The sequence below is a fragment of the Euleptes europaea genome, chromosome 3 (assembly GCF_029931775.1).
Source record: "Euleptes europaea isolate rEulEur1 chromosome 3, rEulEur1.hap1, whole genome shotgun sequence".
NCBI lineage: Eukaryota > Metazoa > Chordata > Lepidosauria > Squamata > Sphaerodactylidae > Euleptes > Euleptes europaea.
This window is the reverse complement of record NC_079314.1, coordinates 17594431-17615113: the sequence shown is the minus strand read 5'-3', so window position 1 is coordinate 17615113 and position 20683 is coordinate 17594431. Positions and strand designations below refer to the sequence as shown.

The window sequence follows — 20683 nt, the reverse complement described above, 5'->3', positions numbered from 1 at the left end:
GGATAGTCACAGCTCTCTCAGCCCCTCCTATCTCACAGGGTTTCCGTTGTGGGAGGGGAAGGGTAGGTGATTGTAAGACGGTTGGATTCTTCCTTAAGTGGTAGAGAAAGTTGGCATCTAAAAACCAACTCTTCCTCTTAAAAAACAACAACCACAACCTTACTTCCAGAGGCCCAGCATGATTCAAAGCCTGATGTACGCTCGGATCAGTGCCAGCTGAGGCACGGGTGCCCCCCTTCAGCCTCTCAGAGATGCTGACTGAAGGATGCGTAGGGCCAGGAGGCGGCTGCCCCTTCGTGTCAGGAAGAGCCAGGTTCCAAGCTCTGCCTCAAACAGAGGCCCCATTGTGCGGCGCAGGAGACGTGACCGGGCCGGGCAGCTGAGCGTTTCCTTCCCACCCCCTGGGTGGTTGGCTGGCTCCATGCGCCCCGACTCTCGCGTGCCAACGGCCACTCCTTCTGCAGCAGGGACTCTTCAAACCTCTCCCTTTGGAAGCATCCGCCATTCCCCGCGTCGGCTTACCTTTGACGTCCTCTTCGGTGGTCTGCGTAGTGGTGGTGATGGTCGTCTGGGTGATGCTGTCGTCGTAATAACCCGGCTCCACGAAGTAGTCATCCCAGGCATTAGGGAAGGGGTCTGAGTCTGAGGCGGTGTCTGCAGGGCTCTCTTCTTCCTCCTCCTCCTCTTCTTCTTCCTCCTCTTCCTCCACCTCCTCTTCCTCCTCGTCCAGGTCCCGATCTTCCTCCAGTTCCAGGCTCTCTTCCTCCGTTGGGATGCGAGCTGTTGGAACCTTGTTGCTAGGGACAGAGGAACCAAGTCAGGTGATTCTCGCAGAGGCGCCCCATTTTGTGGAAAAGGGGAAAAGGTGCGGCTTCCTTTCCGGAAGTACCCTGAATAGGTTGGCACAACTCCTACCTGGATGGCAGCAAACTGAGTGGAAGAGATCGGTAGGACGTATTTGAAAACAAACTTATCTTGTTACTCTGGGGCACTACAGTGGCGAATGCGGCTCTCCCCCTTTCCTCACACAACAATCTTGCAAGGTAGGCTCAGAAAGGGTGGCCGGCTGAAGGTTTGCCCAGTTAGCTTCATGGGCGAGGAGGAATTTGAATCCAGGTCTGCCAGGCTTAGTCAGACGCTTGGACTAGCGCACCGTGCTGGATCTGAATTAGAACACAGGCTCACAATTTTGTGAACATACATGAAAACGCGCTGGGGTGTCCAGACTGAGATCTTGAAGCAGACAGCTTTTATTGGGGGGGGGGGGGTGTTCATGAAATGCAATCATACAGGCATGAAATGAAAAACAGACCTCCTGTGTTTCGATAAAAAAAGAAGAAACAAGTTTCCAACAGTTCGTGCAGCCAGAAAGCTGAATTCCAGCTGGCTAACTTCAAAAGAAACTTGTGAAGCCTTTCGAAAGTTGTGAAACGTTTCTCTTATACCCTGTTTCTGGAAAATAAGCAAAATAAGACCTTGCGTAGCCTTACAGGTAAGTAACTTCGCTGCGAATCTGGAACCCTCCAGTTTGAATCTTGCTAATCAGCTTTTAAGACAAGCACCCTTACTTAATCTCAACGTCTCGCCTGCAACACTGGGATAAGCACGCTGCTCCACCTTGTAGGGTCGTAAAATTCGCTTGAAGCAGAGCGCTTCTGAACACTCTAAACTATAAATGCTCGGTATCTTCCTAAGGGGTGGAGGACGCTTGCGATTTGGGGCCGCCTGCTCACCTGTACAGCGCTTCTGCCCTCAGATGGGCGAGGCCCGGAGGGGCCTCGGTGGCTTGTTCTACCCGGATGGGGGCGGGACGAGAGGGGCAGCACACGTACTCGACCCCTCGGAAGCGGTCGGCCCCGCAGGGCAACAGCATGCCGTAGCTGTGAAGCTCCAGTTCCTCGCCGCTGCAGGCCTGCAAATCAGATGAAGGACGGTATCAGGAGGCTGCTAAGCGCACCAGGGGGCCCAATAACAGGGCTGGATCTTGGGGGGCGGGTCTGGCTCGGGGCACTTGCCCTGGGCTCAAGGAGAGGGGGGTGCCAGCACGGGCATGGGGAGAAAGGAGTGCTGACTGCCTGCCCACCCCTGCCGTTCTCTCAACGTGATATCCCTCCAGGGAGCTGGCGTTTACCCTGCACACAGCCCCATTGGTAGATGTTAAGTTTCCCCAATGGGGCAAGCAGCCCCAGAGGCTGAAAAGGTCAGGAAAGTAACTGGAGGGGGGGCTTAAGCCCCCTCTCCCCCAGCACTGCAGTCCCAATCCAAACTGCCCCCCCGAGCACCTGAGAATCTAAGTTTCAATCCAGAATGTGGAGCTTGATGGCACACAAGGATGAACCTAGGAATAGTGCATCCTTCAGTTAGTCCTTTAATAATACCTCCTGAATGATGCACGCTAATAAAATAAAATCAAAACTCAGCCTAGTTCTTCCACCTGTACATATTCTCAAGGATGAAGCAGAACGCATTCGATCTCTCTCATTTTGCACATGCTCTGCAGCAGGGTTTCCCAACCTTTTTGAGTCTTGGAGCACTTTTCCAGAGAGAAATTCGCCACGGAGCACTCATTTTCACCTAGCAACTATATCCTAAACCGAATGGCAGTACTATTTTTCTGTCCGATCTCTTCCGGGAGCACCAGGAGATGTTTCGCAGCGCACCAAGTGCTCCTCGGAGCACAGTTTGGGAACCTCTGCTCTACAGTTTGGCAAAATTTTGTTCTTTTCGCTCGTCACAGGGCAGAGCTCGCAAGTGTCACGTGCCGCCACCCCCCGGCTGTTTGAAATCTTGCTCCACAACTCCTCCACCTTCTGAGATTTCACCAGGGGTTGCCCAAAACATTTCTCCCCATATCTTTACACTCATAAGGACTAGAAACTTGGAAAACACACACACACTGAAACAGTGATTAAGAAACCGAATTCTGTGGCTTTTCTGCCCCGTCGCAGAACGGTGGCCTGTATTTGGAACCCCACAATGTAATCTTCTGGGGATTTTAACACAAAATCCTCTTCCAGAAACAATGCCCAGCAACCGCTCCCTTTGAGGACTCCGTGACAAAGATTTAAAATCTGTGTGGTTTTGCAATGTCTTCGTCCCCATTCATCTCCAAAGGACTTGGTTTCATTTGCAGAAGGAATAGATTTCCCTCTTCTCTAAAATAGCTCCAGGGCTGCTCACCTCTTTGGCCACGCTGTGCCAATACAAGTAGCTCTCACACGAGTCCATCTTCTCCTGATGCAGGAACTTGCATTTGTCGGGCACAAGGAGCGCCTCGCTCACAAATTCACCCACTGGGGATGGGAAAGAGAGAGTAAGAAAGAGTCGTTCCCTCCTGCAACTCAACAGCACAGCATGTTTGGCATGCACGAGGTCCTAGGTTCGACCCCTGGCATCTCCGTGCCAAGGATCTCAAGATAGCATCATGTGTGTGTGTGTGTGTGTGTGTGTGTGTGATGGGCCGCTTGCTGAAATTCTTGGAGAGCCAGCTGTGCCGGGCTAGACAGCCCCAAAGGAATGACTCACCTGAGAGCCAGTGTGGTGTAGTGGTTAAGAGTGGTGGTTTGGAGCAGTAGACATTAATCTGGAGAACTGGGTTGGTTTCCCCACTCCTGCAGATGAGCGGCGGACGCTAATCTGGTGAACCAGGTTGGTTTCCCCACTCCTATGCATGAAGCCAGCTGGGTGACCTTGGGCTAGTCACAGCTCTCTTGGAGCTCTTTCAGCCCCACCTCACAGGGTGTCTGTTGTGGGGAGGTTCTATGATTCTCCCTTAAGTGGTAGAGCAAGTCGGCATATAAAAAACCAACTCCTCTTCAAAGGTAATCCATAGTCACCTATGGAGCGGGGTGGTAGCTCAGTGGTAGAACATCTGCTTGGAATGCAGAAGATTCCAGGTTCAATCCCCAGCATTTCCAGTTAAAAAGGATCAGAGAGTAGGCGAGGTGAATGAACTACCTAACAACCTGGAGAGCCGCAGCCGGTCTGAGTAGACAAGAATGTCCTTGGCAGTCCAAGGGTCTGACTCAGTATTAGGAAGCTTTATGCATTCACCTAGTCCAGTTCTAAGATTGCACCCACACATCATTGGCTATTGCACCACTGTTGTGCAATAGTAGCCATCCATCATTGTCCACACAAGAAAATCCATTCATGGTTTGCTATTTCACCATTGCGCAATATCCAGTGATGCGTGGAAGCAGCCTAAGTGCCTCTCAACAACAGAAAGATTACAAACAAGTCTTGGCAACAAGCCTCATCTGTGAGACAGCATTCCCCAGGAATCATGGCTCACAAGCAACAAAGACAACCACCCGCCCACTACCCCTTTTTATCATAGACTTGACTCACTTTCATTCCCATTATACAGAGTGCGAGGAGAAGAAGAGTTGGTTTTTTATGCCCCACTTTTCTCTACTAAAAGGAGTCTCAACGTGGCTGACAATCGCCTCCCCTCCCCCTCCCCCACAACAGACACCTGGTTCGCTGCTGTGTGAACGGACTGCTGGACTTGATCTGATCTAGCAGGGCTTTTCTTATGTTTTTATGTGAAGTAGGTGGGGCTGAGAGAGCTCGAAGAGAACTGTGACTGGCCCAAGGTCACCCAGCAGGCTTCATGTGGAGGAGTGGGGAATCACACCCGGCTCTCCAGATTAGAGTCCGCTGCTCTTAACTACTACTCCACACTGGCTCCATATTGTGGGGCTGGACGTGCGGCAAATGAGCACATATGTACTCATCCCCTCCTGGGACAAACAGCGTCCCCTGCCTGAGCCATTTCTCTCACAGTGCCCCGGTCCTATTCCGAATCAGGGTCCGGCCCCTTTGGGAAATTAGTTCTCAGCATGGTCGCTGCTGGCCTGAAAGTCGAGTCCAGGAGCAGGGAATCGAATCTGGTTCTACGGTTTAGTCTGCCGCTCATGCGGAGGAGCGGGGAATCAAACCCGGTTCTCTGGATTAGAGTCTGCCGCTCTTAGCCATTACACCACGCTGGCTCTCCATGACCCACAGGGCTGATGAGCAATAGGACTACCCCTGCCCGCCAGATCACGCTGGTTCATGGGGGCCATCCCACGTCAGGCACTTACCCAGACACCTATAAGGCACCACGATGTGCCGATGGTTTTTGCACTTGGGCCGCCCCTTCTTGCACCAGTTGTCGATTGTGACGGGCTGGGTGCCCTCCACGGCATTGGTTATCTGCAGCTCGGGGTACACCTGGGGGAAAAGAAGAGAAGCATAATCACAGTACGGCCTGGAAGAAAGGGACGGAGACGGACAAGATCCTCCTAGCCTTTTCTGGTGGCAACACAAGGGAAACGGGCAGAGGGGCGCAATGCTTTGAATTCTGGACTACGATCTCGGCGATCTGGGTTCGAATCCTCACTTTGCCAGCGAAACTCACTTGCCGACCTTCAATTGTCATCTGATGTTGACAGATTAATCTATTTGTTGTCAGATAAGGACCCGTATATTTCCAAAAGAATGGCGCTGTATGGCCAGGCGGCCAAGAAAATCAGGGCGAAGCAAACCATGAAAGGCGGTAAAGCTGGTTAGAGCTGAACGGGTGTATTGCAATTTTTAATTTTTGTATTCTTTTAATGATTCTGGTTTTGTATATTTTAACCTGTTACTATACTGTTTTAGATTGTGATGGCCTACGGCTTGACTTGAAACTTGGTGACCTTGGCCCAGTCTCTCTCTCCCAGCCTAAACTACCTCACAGGGTTGTTGTTGTGAGGATAACATGGAAGAAGGGAGAATGATGTTGTAAGCCACTTTGGGCCCCGGTTGGGGAGAAAAGCAGAGGATAAATATCGAAATCTGCACCCTTCCCTCCTTCCAAAGGAGCTCTGAGCAGCATACCCAAAGATGGCACATAGCTTCCCATCCAAGTACTGGATAGGTCCAAACTTGTGTGTGTGTGTAATTTTGATGTCAAGGCACAGCTGTCTTAGGGCAACCCTGCAGGGTTTTCAGGGCAAGAGACGTCCGGAGGTGGTTTGCCACTGCCTGCCTCCACATGGGCTGAGAGAGTTCTAAGAAAACCGCATCTGGCCCAAGGTCACCCGGCAGGCTTCATGGGGAGGAGTGGGGGAATCGAACCCGGTTCTCCAGATGGGAGTCCACCTCTCTTAACCACCACACCACGCTGGCTCTCAGGTCCAAGCTTACTCAGCCTCAACCAGGGAACTAAAACAAATTCATCTAGATTGTATTCTGGGCTTGGTCATACGCGACACCCAGGAACGGGACATCTTACGGGCCTGCAAGTACGGTTCACCACAGAATGCTTCGGTCTCATACAGTACACATGGGATTTGTGGGGCAGGAGGGTGCCCTGTCTCAAGGATGGTGTTGACTTGTACAGAAACCGATAAAGGGCATCAAAGGGTACAACCGAACGGATGGGATAAATGCAAGAGCCCCGTAGAACTAATGCCATAAAGCTACCATAAAGATTACTGTTAGCTAATACGCTGAGATGCAGGAGATACAAGGGTTCTGCAGAACAGCTGGCAAAAGCATTATGGGATGCAGCTGTGCTGTTGGGAGGATTTGCACTCAGGAAAAAAATTGTCCTGGCCAAAAATTCCTAGTGCCTTCTAAGGTCTCCCCACCCTCCCCCAATGTATTGGCTTGGCTGGCTCACTTGAGTCTTTCCTGCATAACCAAATCCCCTTTAATCCAGAAATAAGGTTATCCGATTTTTTATCAATCACAACCATCCTGCCAGGGAGGCTAGGATGGAAGGTGCCAATCTACTTTGTTCGAGCAAGATTGCGGGCCGAGAAGGGTTTCTTTGTAATGTTTACTAAGGTGCCTTTCCTCATGAAAAGGCGCCCAAGGCAGGGTACAAGACTAAAAAACATGTTGTCACACCATAAAAGAAGAGAAGAAGAATTGGTTTTTATATGCCGACTTTCTCTACCTTTTAAGGAGAATCAAACACTCTTAAAATCTCCTTTCCTTCCTCTCCCCACAACAGATACCTTGTGAGGGAGGTGAGGCTGAGAGAGTTCGGAGAGAACCGTGACTAGCCCAAGGTCACCCCGCAGGCTTCATGTGGAAGAGTGGGGAATCAAACCCAGTTCTCCAGATTAGAGTCCACCGCTCACGTGGAGGAGTGGGGAATCAAACCTGATTCTCCAGATTAGAGTCTACCGCTCCTAACCAGTACCCTACACACTTGCCTGACCCAACTCTGCTCTGGGTGTCCTCTCTCTCACATCTCAGTGTATTATGGCAGATTTTACAGCATCAATTCCGTGGGCTTCTCGCACACGTTCGGTTGTACCCTTTCATGCCATTCATCAGCCTTTGCACAATTCACTGTTCCCTGTTGACAGCACAGCGGTATTGTCTGGATTACGTAGTTTCACCGGGCATAGGATGGTCCATATAAACAGATAGCTTTGAGCTGGCCATCGGGCTTCCTTGATCAAGGTGCTGAGATTCAGCTTAGCCCCAGACGGAGAACTGGGCTGCAGTAGCCATGAAGCTCACTTGGGTAATGGTGGGCCTAACCTACCTCATAGGGCTGTTGTGAGGATTAAAAAATGGCAGAGAGGAGAATGACGTATGCAGACCTGAGCTCCACCGAGCAAGGGCAGGGTGGTAAATAGCATCTGTGATGTGTAAACAGAACTTGGGCATCCTCAGCTGGGGTGGCGCTGCCAATAATATTCACAACGGTGCTGGCACGCGGGTGTTGAAAATAGCAATGTGCATTGTAGATCAGGAGAGAGAGCAGGGCTACCTCATGGATTGTTAGTCAGCGGGGTGTTTATCATACTCAAGAAAGATGTCACCGCTTGGCACGTGCATTCTATCAAGTGGCAACATCACCGGATGTTTGTGCATTCAAGGCGGGATGCGCAAATCCCTAACTTGTGGGTGCCTGACCACACTTTGGATGCTGGCGCTTTTTGCATGAACATGTCATGCCGATAACGTAACTCTAGCTGAGGGCAGCGTTCCCTTGGCATATCGGCTTGCCAACCTGCAAAGGGACAACATTTCGGTGGGGTAATTTCTTTTGAGCACTGGTTGTCTCGAAGATCTCAGAGCCGAAAGGGAGAGGTTGCGGGGTGGTCCTGCAGCCCCATTCCGCTTCCAAAACTATCAGCACCCTTGTACTCTTTCTTGGGACCTGGTTTTAGTACAGTGGAAAAGATGGCCAGTTGGCCAGCCTGGCAAGAATAGCTTTAATTGGGGGTCAGATTAGCAGGGCAACTGAGTTCGAGAGCAGGGTTAGGAAGGTGGTTTTGGCTGCTCGAAAGGCAGGGGTTAGCTGTGTGGGCTGAGAGGAAAGAAAAGGGGCAGGGTGTGAAAAGGGGTGCCCCTTCTTCTACCCGAGTGAGCTTTGGGGGGCTGAACGGGGGCTTGGTACCTCCTGGCAGTAGCTGCGGATGTCTTCAGTGGTGTGGAAGCAAGTGTGGGTGCCAAAGGCGTCCGGCTCCCACCGGCCTGTTTGTACGTTGAGGTGCAACACCAGTTTCCCACAGAACATGGCAACCTGGGGGTCCCCCAACGGCGGGCCGAGGGCGGCTCCCATCACCTGCAAGACAGCAAGAGAAGGGACGTAAGCCCCCCCAATGCTCCACAGAGACCTTCAGTCATCACAAAGAGCCCTGATCTGGCTGATCTCGCTGGGCAGGGGGAGGGACACCCATGGGTTTGCTTCTACGGCTGATGGCAGAGTCGGGTTGCCCAGAGGGATGTCCCTCCTGACCCGCCCCAATGGGGCATCCACCTGCCCAGTCCCTTTTCCTCCCTTCCCCCATCCTTGTTTGTACCATCGCTCCCTCTCTCTGTGTCTTCTCCTCAGCAACGACGGGGATGTTGTTGCCGTGGCAACCGCTCCCCATGGAGTTGCCGGATCTTCTCTGTTGCCATGGAGACCAGCTCCCAGATGGAAATTAATACTGCATCACCGGCCCCCTCCCTCGGCCACTTCCTCGCCTCGAGCCCCCTCCCACTAGGCGGCCCCTCCTCTTTTCTCTCCCTCGCGCCCCCTTCCCCACAACCGCCTCCTACTCTCTGCTCCTCCACCCAGGATCGCTCCACGCTTGCATCCATCCCTCCTGCAAAGCTCTTTCCCTCTCGGATTCCTTCCTCCCAATTTCAGGAGGCACAGCTTCTCACAGTATCCCGGCTCTCTGGTCAGGTATCATGCCAGAGGGCGGATGGGGCCTCCGGACCAAGCAGCCGCTACCCAAAAGGCAGGCAAAAAGGGGCGAGAGAAACAGGCAGGGCTGCTTGATCTTCTTATCACACCCTGACAGCAATGGGTTCGAGGTCTCCAGTCTCTGCCGGCCTCAGCAACACACCCCGTTTCCATCAGTTCTCCCAACCTCACCAAAAGAATGACACGAGGACCCTATAGGGGAGGGGCTGTGGCTCAGTGGTAGAGCATCTGCTTGGCATGCAGAAGGTCCCAGGTTCAATCCCCGGCATCTTCAGTTAAAGGAACTAGGCAAGCAGGTGATGTGAAAGACCCCTGCCTGAGACCCTGGAGAGCCGCTGCCGGTCTGAGTTGACAATACTGACTTTGATGAACCAAGGGTCTGATTCAGTATAAGGCAGCTTCATGTGACCCTATTCAACTGGCACAAACAAAGGGGCGTGGATCCCATAAGGGAGACAAGACCTCCAGCGTCTGAGTTTTAAAACTTATAATTGTAAGTGAGGATTTTAGCAGAGGCAGGGTTGAAGGAGATACAGGAACCAGATGCTGGAGAAACAAGGGGGCAATGGCTCTGAGCCTAGGACGGGAGACCATCACAAGGGCCTCGAAACCACCAGAGGGTTTGGTTTATGAGTGGCAGCGATTGGCACGGGGGTGTAACTAGAAAAGGGCCATAGGTTCGGGACCATGGCAGAAGCAGAGATGGTTCCAGATCAACCAGACTGCAAATACTCAACTCCTCTCTTTCTTTCCTTACAGCCCGAATCCTGCTTCAGTTCAAACATGTGGGTGTGTACCGGGGGACGGGGAGAACCACAATTTTTTGACCCGGGTCCACAAGTGAACACAACAACTCAAGGGCCGGGGTGCAGGGAAGAATGAACACAGGAGGCTGCCTTATACTGAATCAGATCATCAAGGTCCATCAAAGTCAGTATTATCTACTGAGATGGGCAGCGGCTCTCCAGGGTCTCCAGCAGAGGTCTTTCACATCACCTACTTGCCTAGTCCCTTTAACTGGAGATGCCAGGGATTGAACCTGGGACCTTCTGCATGCCAAGCAGATGCTCTATAAACTAAGCCACAGCCCCTCCCCAAGCGGCTCCCCAATAATGCCCCAAGTGGCTTCAGAATGGGGGGGGGCTAAGGAAAGGGGGGTAAGGATGGATGTATCTGTACAGGAGCCTCCCAGGTGGAAAAAGACAGAACAGGGAAAAGTGGATGCAATTCCGGGGGGGGGGGGGCTGTTGTAATAACAACAGTAATTTATCGGCACCATGAGGACTAACGCCTTAACAACTAAGGGACACCACAAATACTAAACTAAACTGGGACTCCCCCACCCATGGCAGGTGCAAAAAAGCCAAACCAAAATAGAGAATGGTGTGGAATTTTCTGGATTCGATTTGAATTGTTACGCACACGGATAGTTCCACTCAGTGCCCCCTGCATTTTGTGGCCTCTTGACCCTGCTACTGGGTTCCCCCCCTCCAACACCTCCCCATGCACAAATAACATAACTGCATAGTTACAATATCCACTCACTGCATCTGAAGAAGTGGGCCCTAGTACCTGCAAGCTTACGCCGGAATCCAGTTTTGTTAGTTAGTCTTGGAGCCCCTTTCACACGGGCATTTAACCCAGTGTGGCTTCTGCAGGCAAATGGGTTTTTAAGGTTTCGCACACCTCAAGGATAAAGCGCAACCCAAAACAAAACAGGTTATCCTTAAGGCTTCCATAATTGCAGGAGGGCAGTGTTAGATCCCGAAGGTGAGTGAAAACGTTCCCAAAACCAAATTGCCATCAGAAACCAAGGAGGGTGTCCAAAAGAGATCTCAGGTACGACTGGACACCTGTTCAAAGTCTGCGTGCACACGAAAAAGAGAGAGTGTGTGCATGCACACATGGCAGAGAACGGGGAGAACTGTGGAGAAGTCAGGCCCAGATTAAGTTGGATCCTGTGGCTAAGCCGCTGCTTGGGAGCGATTACACGCCACGGCCGTAATCATACGGCGGCGCGATGACCTCCCTCAGGGCCGGGGTGGAACGGGGTTAGGCATGAAAAGAGGGGCTGGCCCTTCCTTCCTAAACCTGCACCCTGCCCGAGAATCTGGTGTGTGGGCGTGTGAAGCCGGGGTGGGGAGCCGACCGTGACAAAGAGGTAGCTGGAAACTGGGATCCGGGACGGCAGGGAAGCAGTTAATTGGCACCGGGATTAATAAATGCACTACTAATCTCCCCCTCCTCCCCTTGCAGCACTTAGTGAGATGAGATAGAAGGGAGAGAAAGCTTCCACCTGTTCCCCCCCCACATTGAATCTCATAACTGGGGAGGGGGGCGCTGCAGGGGGAAAAAAGCAAAAAAGCTAAGGTGGAAGCTGGCGCAGAAAGCAGTGGCCTGTGTCTCACAGAAGGGGACAGCTGAAATCTCTTAAGAGGAAGAGGGAGAAGCCGAGGAGGCGGGGATGGAGGGGGGGATCTGTTCTGTTTTCTCAGCCTCCCTCGGTGCTGCCCCCCCATCCCGTCCTCTTCAGCTGATGCAAGCTGTCCGCGCATCTCAGCGCCAGCTGGTTCTGGGAGATGGAGGCAGGGTGGGCTTCTCGCCAACAGGAGTGTGTGTGTGTGAGTGTGTGGGGGGGAGAGAAGAGGTAGGATAAGCATCTTTCATTCGTGAGGCCCAAGGAGTCAGATCACTCCTTCCCCCCTCAAAAAAAAAACCCAAAAACATTTCTGGAGCAATCGCAGCCAGAGAGCAAGGATCCCACCAGAAAAACCAAGAGAGCGGACCAGGTTTATTTCCAGAGTAGGGGATTTCCTTACTCCGGTGCTTTACATCAGCTCTTCGCTATTCATTCGAGCAGCAGAGATTGGGAGGGGGGCACTGCTAAAAAGAAAAAAAGAGGAAAGAGCCAGTGATGGGCTGGGGAGAGAGAGAAGAACAATTGACACGGGGGGGGGGGGCTTCCTCTGTTCACATGGGCCAGAACCCCAGTTAGGACCAGAACGAAATGATTCCTCACATACTAATTGGGTTCCAGAAATCTCTCAAGCACTAATCTACCCCCCACAACAAGAAATGCTTACATTTTAAGTCTCCCAGACTATTTACCTATGTAATGAAAACTGAAATGGAATAATGCTGGACACAATATCTATCTATCTATCTATCTATCTATCTATCTATCTATCTATCTATCTATCTATCTATCTAATCTCTAGACTACCTAAAACAGTATTTTGGGGGAAGGATCTTGACTCAGTAGCAGAACATTTCTTTGTAGACAGAAGGTCCTGATTCAATCCCTGGCATCTCCAGTTAAAGGTAGTGGGCATTAGGAAAGAACTCCCACCCAGACCCTAGAAAGCTGCTGCCAGTCAGAGTAGACAAAACCCAACTAGACAGACCAATGGGATGACTCCGGTGTGAGGCAGTTTCCTAAAGGGAAGAAACCTGTCCCAAGTTCAGCCCTAGCGGAAGGATCTCAGGTAGCCAATGTCGGTGAGGAGCTTTCTCCTCCTGCAGTGTTGATTAAGGTGCTGCTGCCAGCCTGGACAAGCAATTCAGAGTTCAAGGGACCAATAGTTGACTCAACACAAGGTAGTATCATGTGTTTATTAAAGTTAGGGGCCATGGCACAGGCATTGCCCTCAGAAGGTCCCAGGTTCAGTCCCCGGCATCTCCAATTAAAAGGGCCAGGTAAGAGCTAATGTGAAAAATCTCAGCCTAAGACCCTGGAGAGCAGCTGCCAGCCAGAGTAGACAACACTGAGCTTGATGGGCCAATGGCCTGCCTCATCATAAGGCTGCATCATATGTTCCTATATAGTACCCTTCTACTTGAGGAGGGACCGTGGCTCAAGGATATAGCACAAGTTTTGCACGCAGCAGGTCCCAGGTTCAATCCCTGGCATCTCCAATTAAGAGGTTCTCAAGCAGTTGTTGTGGAAAGACCTTTCTCCTCCTGAGACCATAGAGAGCTGCTACCAGCCTGAGCGGGGAATTCAGAGCCAACGGGGAGGGGTTGTGGCTCAGTGGTAGAGCATCAGCTCAGCATGCAGAAGGCCCTAGGATCAATCCCCGGCATCTCCAATTTAAAAGATCACATAATAGGACACGCAGAAGACCTTTGCCTAAGACTCTGGAGAGCAGCTGCCAGCCAGAGTAGACAATACTGTCTTTGATGGACCAATAAATAAGACAGCTTCTGATGCTCATAGCCCACACTTCCCAAACACTATTAACCAAAGCAAGGCAACCCAAGGAAGGCCTTGATGGATATGGCCACTACGGGCTTCATTGTTGATTGGGGGGGAGGGATGTCAATCTCTTTCCCAACCAATGGGAACTGCCTTGGTGGATCAGACCAAGGGACCATCAAACTCAGCATTCGGTCTTCAACAACTGCCAGCCAGATATCTCAAGACGCTCACCAACAAGAGACATGACCCTTTGCTTGCCTTTCAGCCTCGACAAATAAAAGAAAGTATGCTGCCTTTAATCATGGAAGCTCCATTCCACTTGAGATCTCCATTGTCCATCAACACAACTATCTTCAGTGACTGTATCTGACCCTTTTAAAAACCATGCGGAGTTAGAGGGCCTACAGGAACAAAGTAAGACCCTGCCTCCCTTAGGGCTTAATGTGGTTCACATGACCCTGAAGGAACCAGAATCCAGTTAAGGAGTCGGGGGGAGGGGGAGATTTCTGTGCTCTACCCCAGTGTGTGTGTATGTCTGGGGGTGGGGGGTCACACCTTTGATCAAAAGGCCACAGTTGCTTCTCTTCCGCCATTCATCTTCTTGTGGAAAGACGTTGGCTCAGTGGCAGAGCATCTGCTTGGCATGCAGAAGGTCTCAGGTTCAATCCCCGGCATCTCCAGTTAAAGGGACTAGGAAAGTAGGTGATGTGAAAGACCTCTGCCTGAGACCCTGGAGAGCCGCTGCCGGTCTGAGTAGACAATACTGATTTGGATGGACCAAAGGTCTGATTCAATATAAGGCAGCTTCATGTGTTCGTATGTTCTCCCACACCTGAAAATCCCTCTGGTACGTCGCAGTCTCTCCACAATCTGTTTCTAATGTTGGGGGTAGGCTATTTAGCATTTTAAGTTCCCACAAATTGCAAACACAGCCACGGTTTTTCTGATGCAATAAGCCACCCAGGCTGTAAGCTGCAGACAATTTCCCCCAAGGAGCTAAGCAAATGTACGGGGGGTGGGGGGTGGGTTAGACGCCTTCCTACCCCATACACGGGCACACTGCAAAGAACTCAAAAAGCCAGGCGTCTGGTTCAGAGTGCCCAGGACAGAGCTCCGCTAGAACAGCCTCTGCACCCAACCCCTGCAGGCCAAGAAAAGGCAGACGACTGGTTGGTGACTCTCCTTTCAGCAGGAGACATCTGCAGCCTCCCAAAAGGGTTTGCCCACCTCCTCTAGAGCCAATGACACCCGGGGCAGCTGGCGATGAGGCCAGGAGAAGGCGGGCAGAAAAGAAGACTGCAGGCCAAAGTGGCTACTCAGTTAGAGGGTCCCGGGCAGGTAAGATGCCAAGTCGCAGAGCGTCTTGGCGCCACACCGTTCCCCAAGGCAGCAGTGGGTACCACAGCTAAGATGTCGGATGGGCGATTCCACCGGGCACCTTTCAGCCTGCATGCCGCCGGCAGCCCCTGTAGGCCCCGATCCTAAGGAGACGGTTGTCCAGGCCACCTTTGGAGTGACTCTACAGGGGCTCGGCCTTCCTTGGAAAGAGGAACCTCTGCTTAAGCCCAGAGACACTGTGAGAGGGATAGATCCTAGGAGGTCCCTTTTGGGAGTGCTAGAGAGAGGCTATCCAAGGCAGGATGGGGGAACACCCCCCTGCCTTAGGCAGGACTTCAATGCAAACAAGATCAGTAGCCAGAGATGGACATCACCCCCCCTCCCCAGGAACTGGTAGACCCCCGACCCTTGACAGGAGCAATATCTGGGGCCAAAAAAAGAGACTCTAGGCCAGGGTATCTTTGGCCATTTATGCATGGGAGGTTTTGCCTCTCTCTAGATGCACATTTTCCCCATCTGAATTCTCAAAACTCTGCGGGGGCGGAGGCTTATTTTTGAGTTTTGAGAATTTGGATGGGAAAAAGGTGCTTCTAGAGAGAGGCAAATCCAAGGCAAAACCTCCCGTGCACAAATGGCCTTTGAATCATCTTGGCAACGCTGCCTCTCCATCAGAGGGGAGGGAGTAGATGCCCCTCCACGTTTGCCCTCCCGGGGAAGCCAAAGACGCCCGCTTCCACCCTTCCTTCCGTCCTGGTGCCCAAGGCAAAGCGAGATCCCGAAGATGGCTTCCCGAGAGGGGCGTAGGTGTTGGCCCCCCCTCCCATCTTTCCCACTTGCCTGCCCAAGACACGATCCCTTTAAGGTGGTACAGAATCATAATAAAAAAAAGGAAAGAGCAAGAGTCCAGCAGCACCTTAAAGACGAACAAAAATATTTTCTGGCAGGGGATGAGCTTTCGTGAGCTACAGCTCGCTTCTTCAGAAAGAAAGAAGTGAGCTGTGGCTCACGAAAGCTCATCCCCTGCCAGAAAATATTTTCCACAGTGGGTCGCCGTGTTAGTCTGTCTGCAGTAGTAGAAAAGGGCAAGAGTCCGGTAGCACCTTAAAGACGAACAAGAATATTTTCTAGCAGGGGATGAGCTTTCTGAAGAAGCGAGCTGTGGCTCACGAAAGCTCATCCCCTGCCAGAAAATATACTTGTTCGTCTTTAAGGTGCTACTGGACCCTTGCTCTTTTCTACTACAGAAAATATTCTTGTTCATCTTTAAGGCATGAGCTCATCCCCTGCCAGAAAATATTCGTAGTGACATTCTAGCTGTATCTGAAGAAGGGAGCTGTGGTTCACGAAAGCTCACACCCTACCAGAAAATATTTTTGTTAGTCTTTAAGGTGCTACTGGACCCTGGCCCTTTTTGACTACAGAAAATATTCGTGTTCGTCTTTAAGGTGCTACCGGACCCTTGCTCTTTTCTACTACAGAAAATAGTCTTGCTCGTCTTTAAGGCATGAGCTCCTACCCTGCCAGAAAATATTCTTGTTCGTCTGTAAGGCGCTCCTGGACTGTGGCCCTTTTCTACTACTGCAGACAGACGAACACGGCGACCCACCGTGGGGAAAAAAGGCAGCCTCTCCCCGCCCAGGTGACCTTGGGCAAAACCCCCCCCCCCGGTTCAACGCGCCATCCTCAGGCACACGCCCCCCCCCCCGCCGCCCCGTCCAGCAGCGGCGGCCCCGCCCCGCCCCTCGGCGGCCTCACCTGGGTGTTGGCCGCCGTCGCTCCGGGGCGGCTGGAAGAGGCGAGCAGGGCGAGGAGCGCGAGGAGACGGCGCGCGACGGCGGAGGCGCATCCCGCCGCCCCAGCCATGGCCACGGCTCGGCCGAGACTCGGGCTGCTGCTGCTGCTGCGGTTCCTGGGCGGAGGGCGAGCGGAGCAAAGCGGGGGGCGGGAAGCAGCGCGTCCCCCTCCCCGGGCGCTGCTGCTGCTGCTGCTGCTGCGGCGGCGGCGGCTCCCGGCTGGGCTGTGACAGGAGGCGCTGGCCCCGCCGCCCTCGCTGCTGCTGCTGCTGTTGCTGCTGCTGCCGCCGCTGCTTCTGCTGCAGCCTGCCGCTCGGCCCCGCCCGCGCTGGCCGGCCTCGCCCCGCCCGCCTGCCTGCCTGCCTGCGGCCAGCCCAGCCGCGACGTAGCGCCCGGGAGGGAGGAGCCGGCCCGGCTAGCGATGGGGGGGGGACGGAGGGAGGGGGGGGACGGAGGGAGGGAGGGAGGGCGGCTGGCTCGGCAGGGGGGGCTTCCCGACAGGGAGGGAGGGGAGGAAGGAGAGCTGGGGGCTCCGGCTCCCTGCCGGCCCCGCCGTCCGTTCTGCGCGTCGGGGAGGAGTGCGGGTTGCCAGGTCCCTCTTTGCAAGCGGCGGGAGGTTTGGGGGGGGGGGAGCCTGAGGAGGGCGGGGTTTGGGGAGGGGAGGGGCTTCGGCGCCATAGAGTCCAATGGCCAAAGCGGCCATTTACTCCAGGTGAACTGATCTCTATCGGCTGGAGTAGTAGAAAAGGGCAAGAGTCCAGTAGCACCTTAAAGACTAACAAATATGTATATATATACACATGCACACACACAAACATATATATATATATATATATATACATACACACACACACACACACACACACACATATATACACATATACATACACACACACATATAGTGTGTGTATATATGTGTGTGTATATATATATGTATATATATGTGTGTGTGTATACACACACATATATAGTGTGTGTGTGTATATATAGGTATACACACATATACATGTATATGTGTGTGTGTATATATATGCGCATGTGTGTGTATATGTGTGTATATATATATGCGCATGTGTGTGTATATGTATGTGTATATATATATATTTATATATATATATGCATGTGTGTGTGTGTGTGTGTGTGTGTGTATATATAATATGTTTGTGTGTGTGCATGTATATATATATACATATTTGTTAGTCTTTAAGGTGCTACTGGACTCTTGCCCTTTTCTACTACTGCAGACAGACTAACACAGCTACCCATTGTGATGTATCGGCTGGAGATAGGGTTGCCAGGACCCTCTTTGCCACCGGCGGGAGATTTTGGGGGGCGGAGCCTGAAGAGGGCGGGGTTTGGGGGAGGGGAGGGACTTCGATGCCACAGAGTTCAATGGCCAAAGCGGCCATTTTTCTCCAGGTGATCTGATCTCTATCAGCTGGAGATCAGTTGAATTAGCAGATCTCCTGCTACTACCTGGCAGTTTTGGAAATCAGCAGTCAAGGTACAAAATTACAAAATTATTATTTGTGATTAGGACAAATTACAACAAGTGCTATACAACAAATACTTATCCTGCTACTATAATACATAAGATTCACTTGATGTCAGCCATTCAGGTGTACAATTTTTCTTTGTGTTATAGATGCAAATATGCAATTTATCTTTACAATATAGTTGAAAAAGTCCAATTCAAGTAGGATATCCAATGATTGGTATAATCCAAAAAGAATGAGCTGGGGGACGGCCATTTCAAGATGTTTTCTTCAGCCCCATGTTCAATCAAATCCCATTATAAAATCCAAAGTCTGGTAATTTGTCATTAATCCTCGATCCAATACTGTTTCAAGTCAGGTTCATAGTTCCTCAAGGGATACAGTTCAGTGTGATCAGTTGTAATAGCGGGAGATCTCCAGCTATTACCTGGAGGTTGGCAACCCTAGGCCTGAGGGAGTGGCGCTCTGTGCGTGCTCAGAGGCAGGGCCGTCTTAACGCGCCGGCACGTTGTGACTTGCATATTTAGCATGTGTTTTACTCAAGATAGCGAACAATATTAATGTTAGTTTGGGGTTGGATTGATAGGGTTGCCAGGTCCTTCTTCTCAACCGGTGGAAGGTTTTTGGGGCGGAGCCTCAGGAAGGCGGGGCTTGGTAAGGGAGGGGCTTCAACGTGGAGCTTGGCAACCCTATGGATTAAGGATACTGAAGTATAATGTGAGAAATGTTCATTATGGAAGCAGCAATAAATATATAGGGTTGCCAACCTCCAGGTACTACAAAGAAACAGCCCTTGTGGTCTAATAAATAATCTATTATACCAATTCTATAAGTTCTAATCAGAATTATTTATCAGATTGATTTTAGTTACATGGATACACGATCCAATAACAGGATACAAAACACACAGTTAGCAATGAAATTCCCAATTGCAACGTTGTAGTATTTACAAAGTAATTATACAATTGTATTAAACTTCCAAATATGCATATAATAATGCTTGGACTGAAACCTCCAGGTACTAACTGGAGATCTCCTGCTATTACATCTATCTCCAGCCGATAGAGATCAGTTCCCCTGGAGAAAATGGCCGCTTTGGCAATTGGACTCTATGGCATTGAAGTCCCTCCCCTCCCCAAACCCCACCCTCCTCAGGTGCCGCCCCCAAAACCTCCCACTAGTGGCGAAGAGGGACCTGGCTACCCTATAAATATATCTTTAATTTTATCCACTGTTTACATTTTTATTATTTTATTATTGGTTGTGTAGGTAGGGCCCCCGAAGAGCCTCGTGGCGCAGAGTGGTAAGCTGCAGTACTGCAGTCCAAGCTCTGCTCACGGCCTGAGTTCGATCCCAACAGAAGTCGGTTTCAGGCAGCCATCTCAAGGTGGACTCAGCCCTCCATCCTTCCGAGGTCGGTAAAATGAGTACCCAGGTTGCCGGGGGTAAAGGGAAGATGACTGGGGAAGGCACTGGCAAACCACCCCGCAAACAAAGTCTGCCTAGGAAACGTCGGGATGTGACGTCACCCCATGGGTCAGGAATGACCTGGTGCTTGCACAGGGGACCTTTACCTTTAGGTAGGGGCCCCAGTGCACTGCTTTGCCTGGGGGCCTATAATGTTGTTAAGACAGCCCTGCTCAGAGACACCCCGGTATACTGCAGGAGGTGGGTGAGTGGGGAAACCAAACCCGGGTATATATGCCCTTCACCGCTAAGCTTCCTCCCTCGGTGGCCACTTGAATGCGGAATCCTGCTTGGCACACACATGTGCTTTATTTGTCTGAAGCCAGCTCTCCTGATATGCTCATGGAGATGACCTGTAACTTCCAAATGCTCATGGAGATGACCTGTAACTTCCAAATGCTCATGGAGATGACCTGTAACTTCCAAATGTCTGAATGGCCGACTCTGAGCTCTTTTCTCGGCTGGCGTGAAAACTTGTGTGTGTGCGCTTGGGGGCGGGGCGGGAGTGAGGAATCGGTTTGGCTCCCAACGGCCCAGCGTTTGGGACCTCACGCGTCTAGAATCTATGCGTGTACAGTTTTACACGCGTCGTCTCTGCCTTCGCTAAAAGCACCTAGGTTGGGGCTAGGGTTGCCAACCGCCAGGTACTAGCTGGAGATCTCCCACTATTACAACTGATCTCCAGCCGATAGAGATCAGTTCACCTGGGGAAAACGGCCGCTTTGGCAATTGGACTCTATGGTATTGAAGACCCTCCTCTCCCCAAACCCCGCCCTCCTCAGGCTCTGCCCCCAAAACCTCCTGCTGGTGGCAAAGAGGGACCTGACAACCCTCGTTGGGGGGCAGGACTAGCGAGCGCAATCCTTCTCCCTCTCACCTCCACTCGGTCGCTTTACATGGGTCTGGGTTTTATTATCCAGTGTGCAAGAGCCGAATCAGTTTTCCACCTTTATTTGTTTCCAGGCTACTAAGGGCTGCACGGAGGAAGAAGTCCAACTGGGGAAGACTGTCATTTCCATGCTTCCCCTGTTGAGTTTCTTCCTGTCAGGCAACAGTGAAGGAACAGGAGCTCTCCCCCCCCCCCCCCAGTGAAATCTTGCCACTGAAGTACCTTCTGGGCGGGAACCTCACTGGAATGCGCATGCATGAGGTTGGTCTTACATGAACACATGAAGCTGCCTTATGCTGAATCAGACCCTCG

The 20683-nt window shown here is 51.7% G+C and overlaps 1 protein-coding gene across 3 annotated transcripts in view; it reads right to left on the bottom strand.

Annotated features, from left to right (window-relative positions):
* The window catches only part of APLP1 (amyloid beta precursor like protein 1), a 55870-nt gene extending 39281 nt beyond the window's left edge, over positions 1–16589 (bottom strand). For 2 of the 3 annotated variants that reach the window (XM_056846211.1, XM_056846212.1), the window contains exons 1-6: positions 16482–16550; positions 8393–8560; positions 5088–5217; positions 3181–3293; positions 1734–1912; positions 523–797 (exon numbers count right to left, since the gene is read on the bottom strand). In XM_056846211.1, coding sequence (XP_056702189.1) covers positions 523–797; positions 1734–1912; positions 3181–3293; positions 5088–5217; positions 8393–8557 — 862 coding nt within the window. In that variant the 5' untranslated portion in view covers positions 8558–8560; positions 16482–16550. Of the gene's footprint in view, positions 1–522; positions 798–1733; positions 1913–3180; positions 3294–5087; positions 5218–8392; positions 8561–16481 lie in introns of all 3 variants that reach the window. The other variant, XM_056846210.1, reaches the window with a different exon arrangement.
* Positions 16590–20683: the final 4094 nt, after the last annotated feature.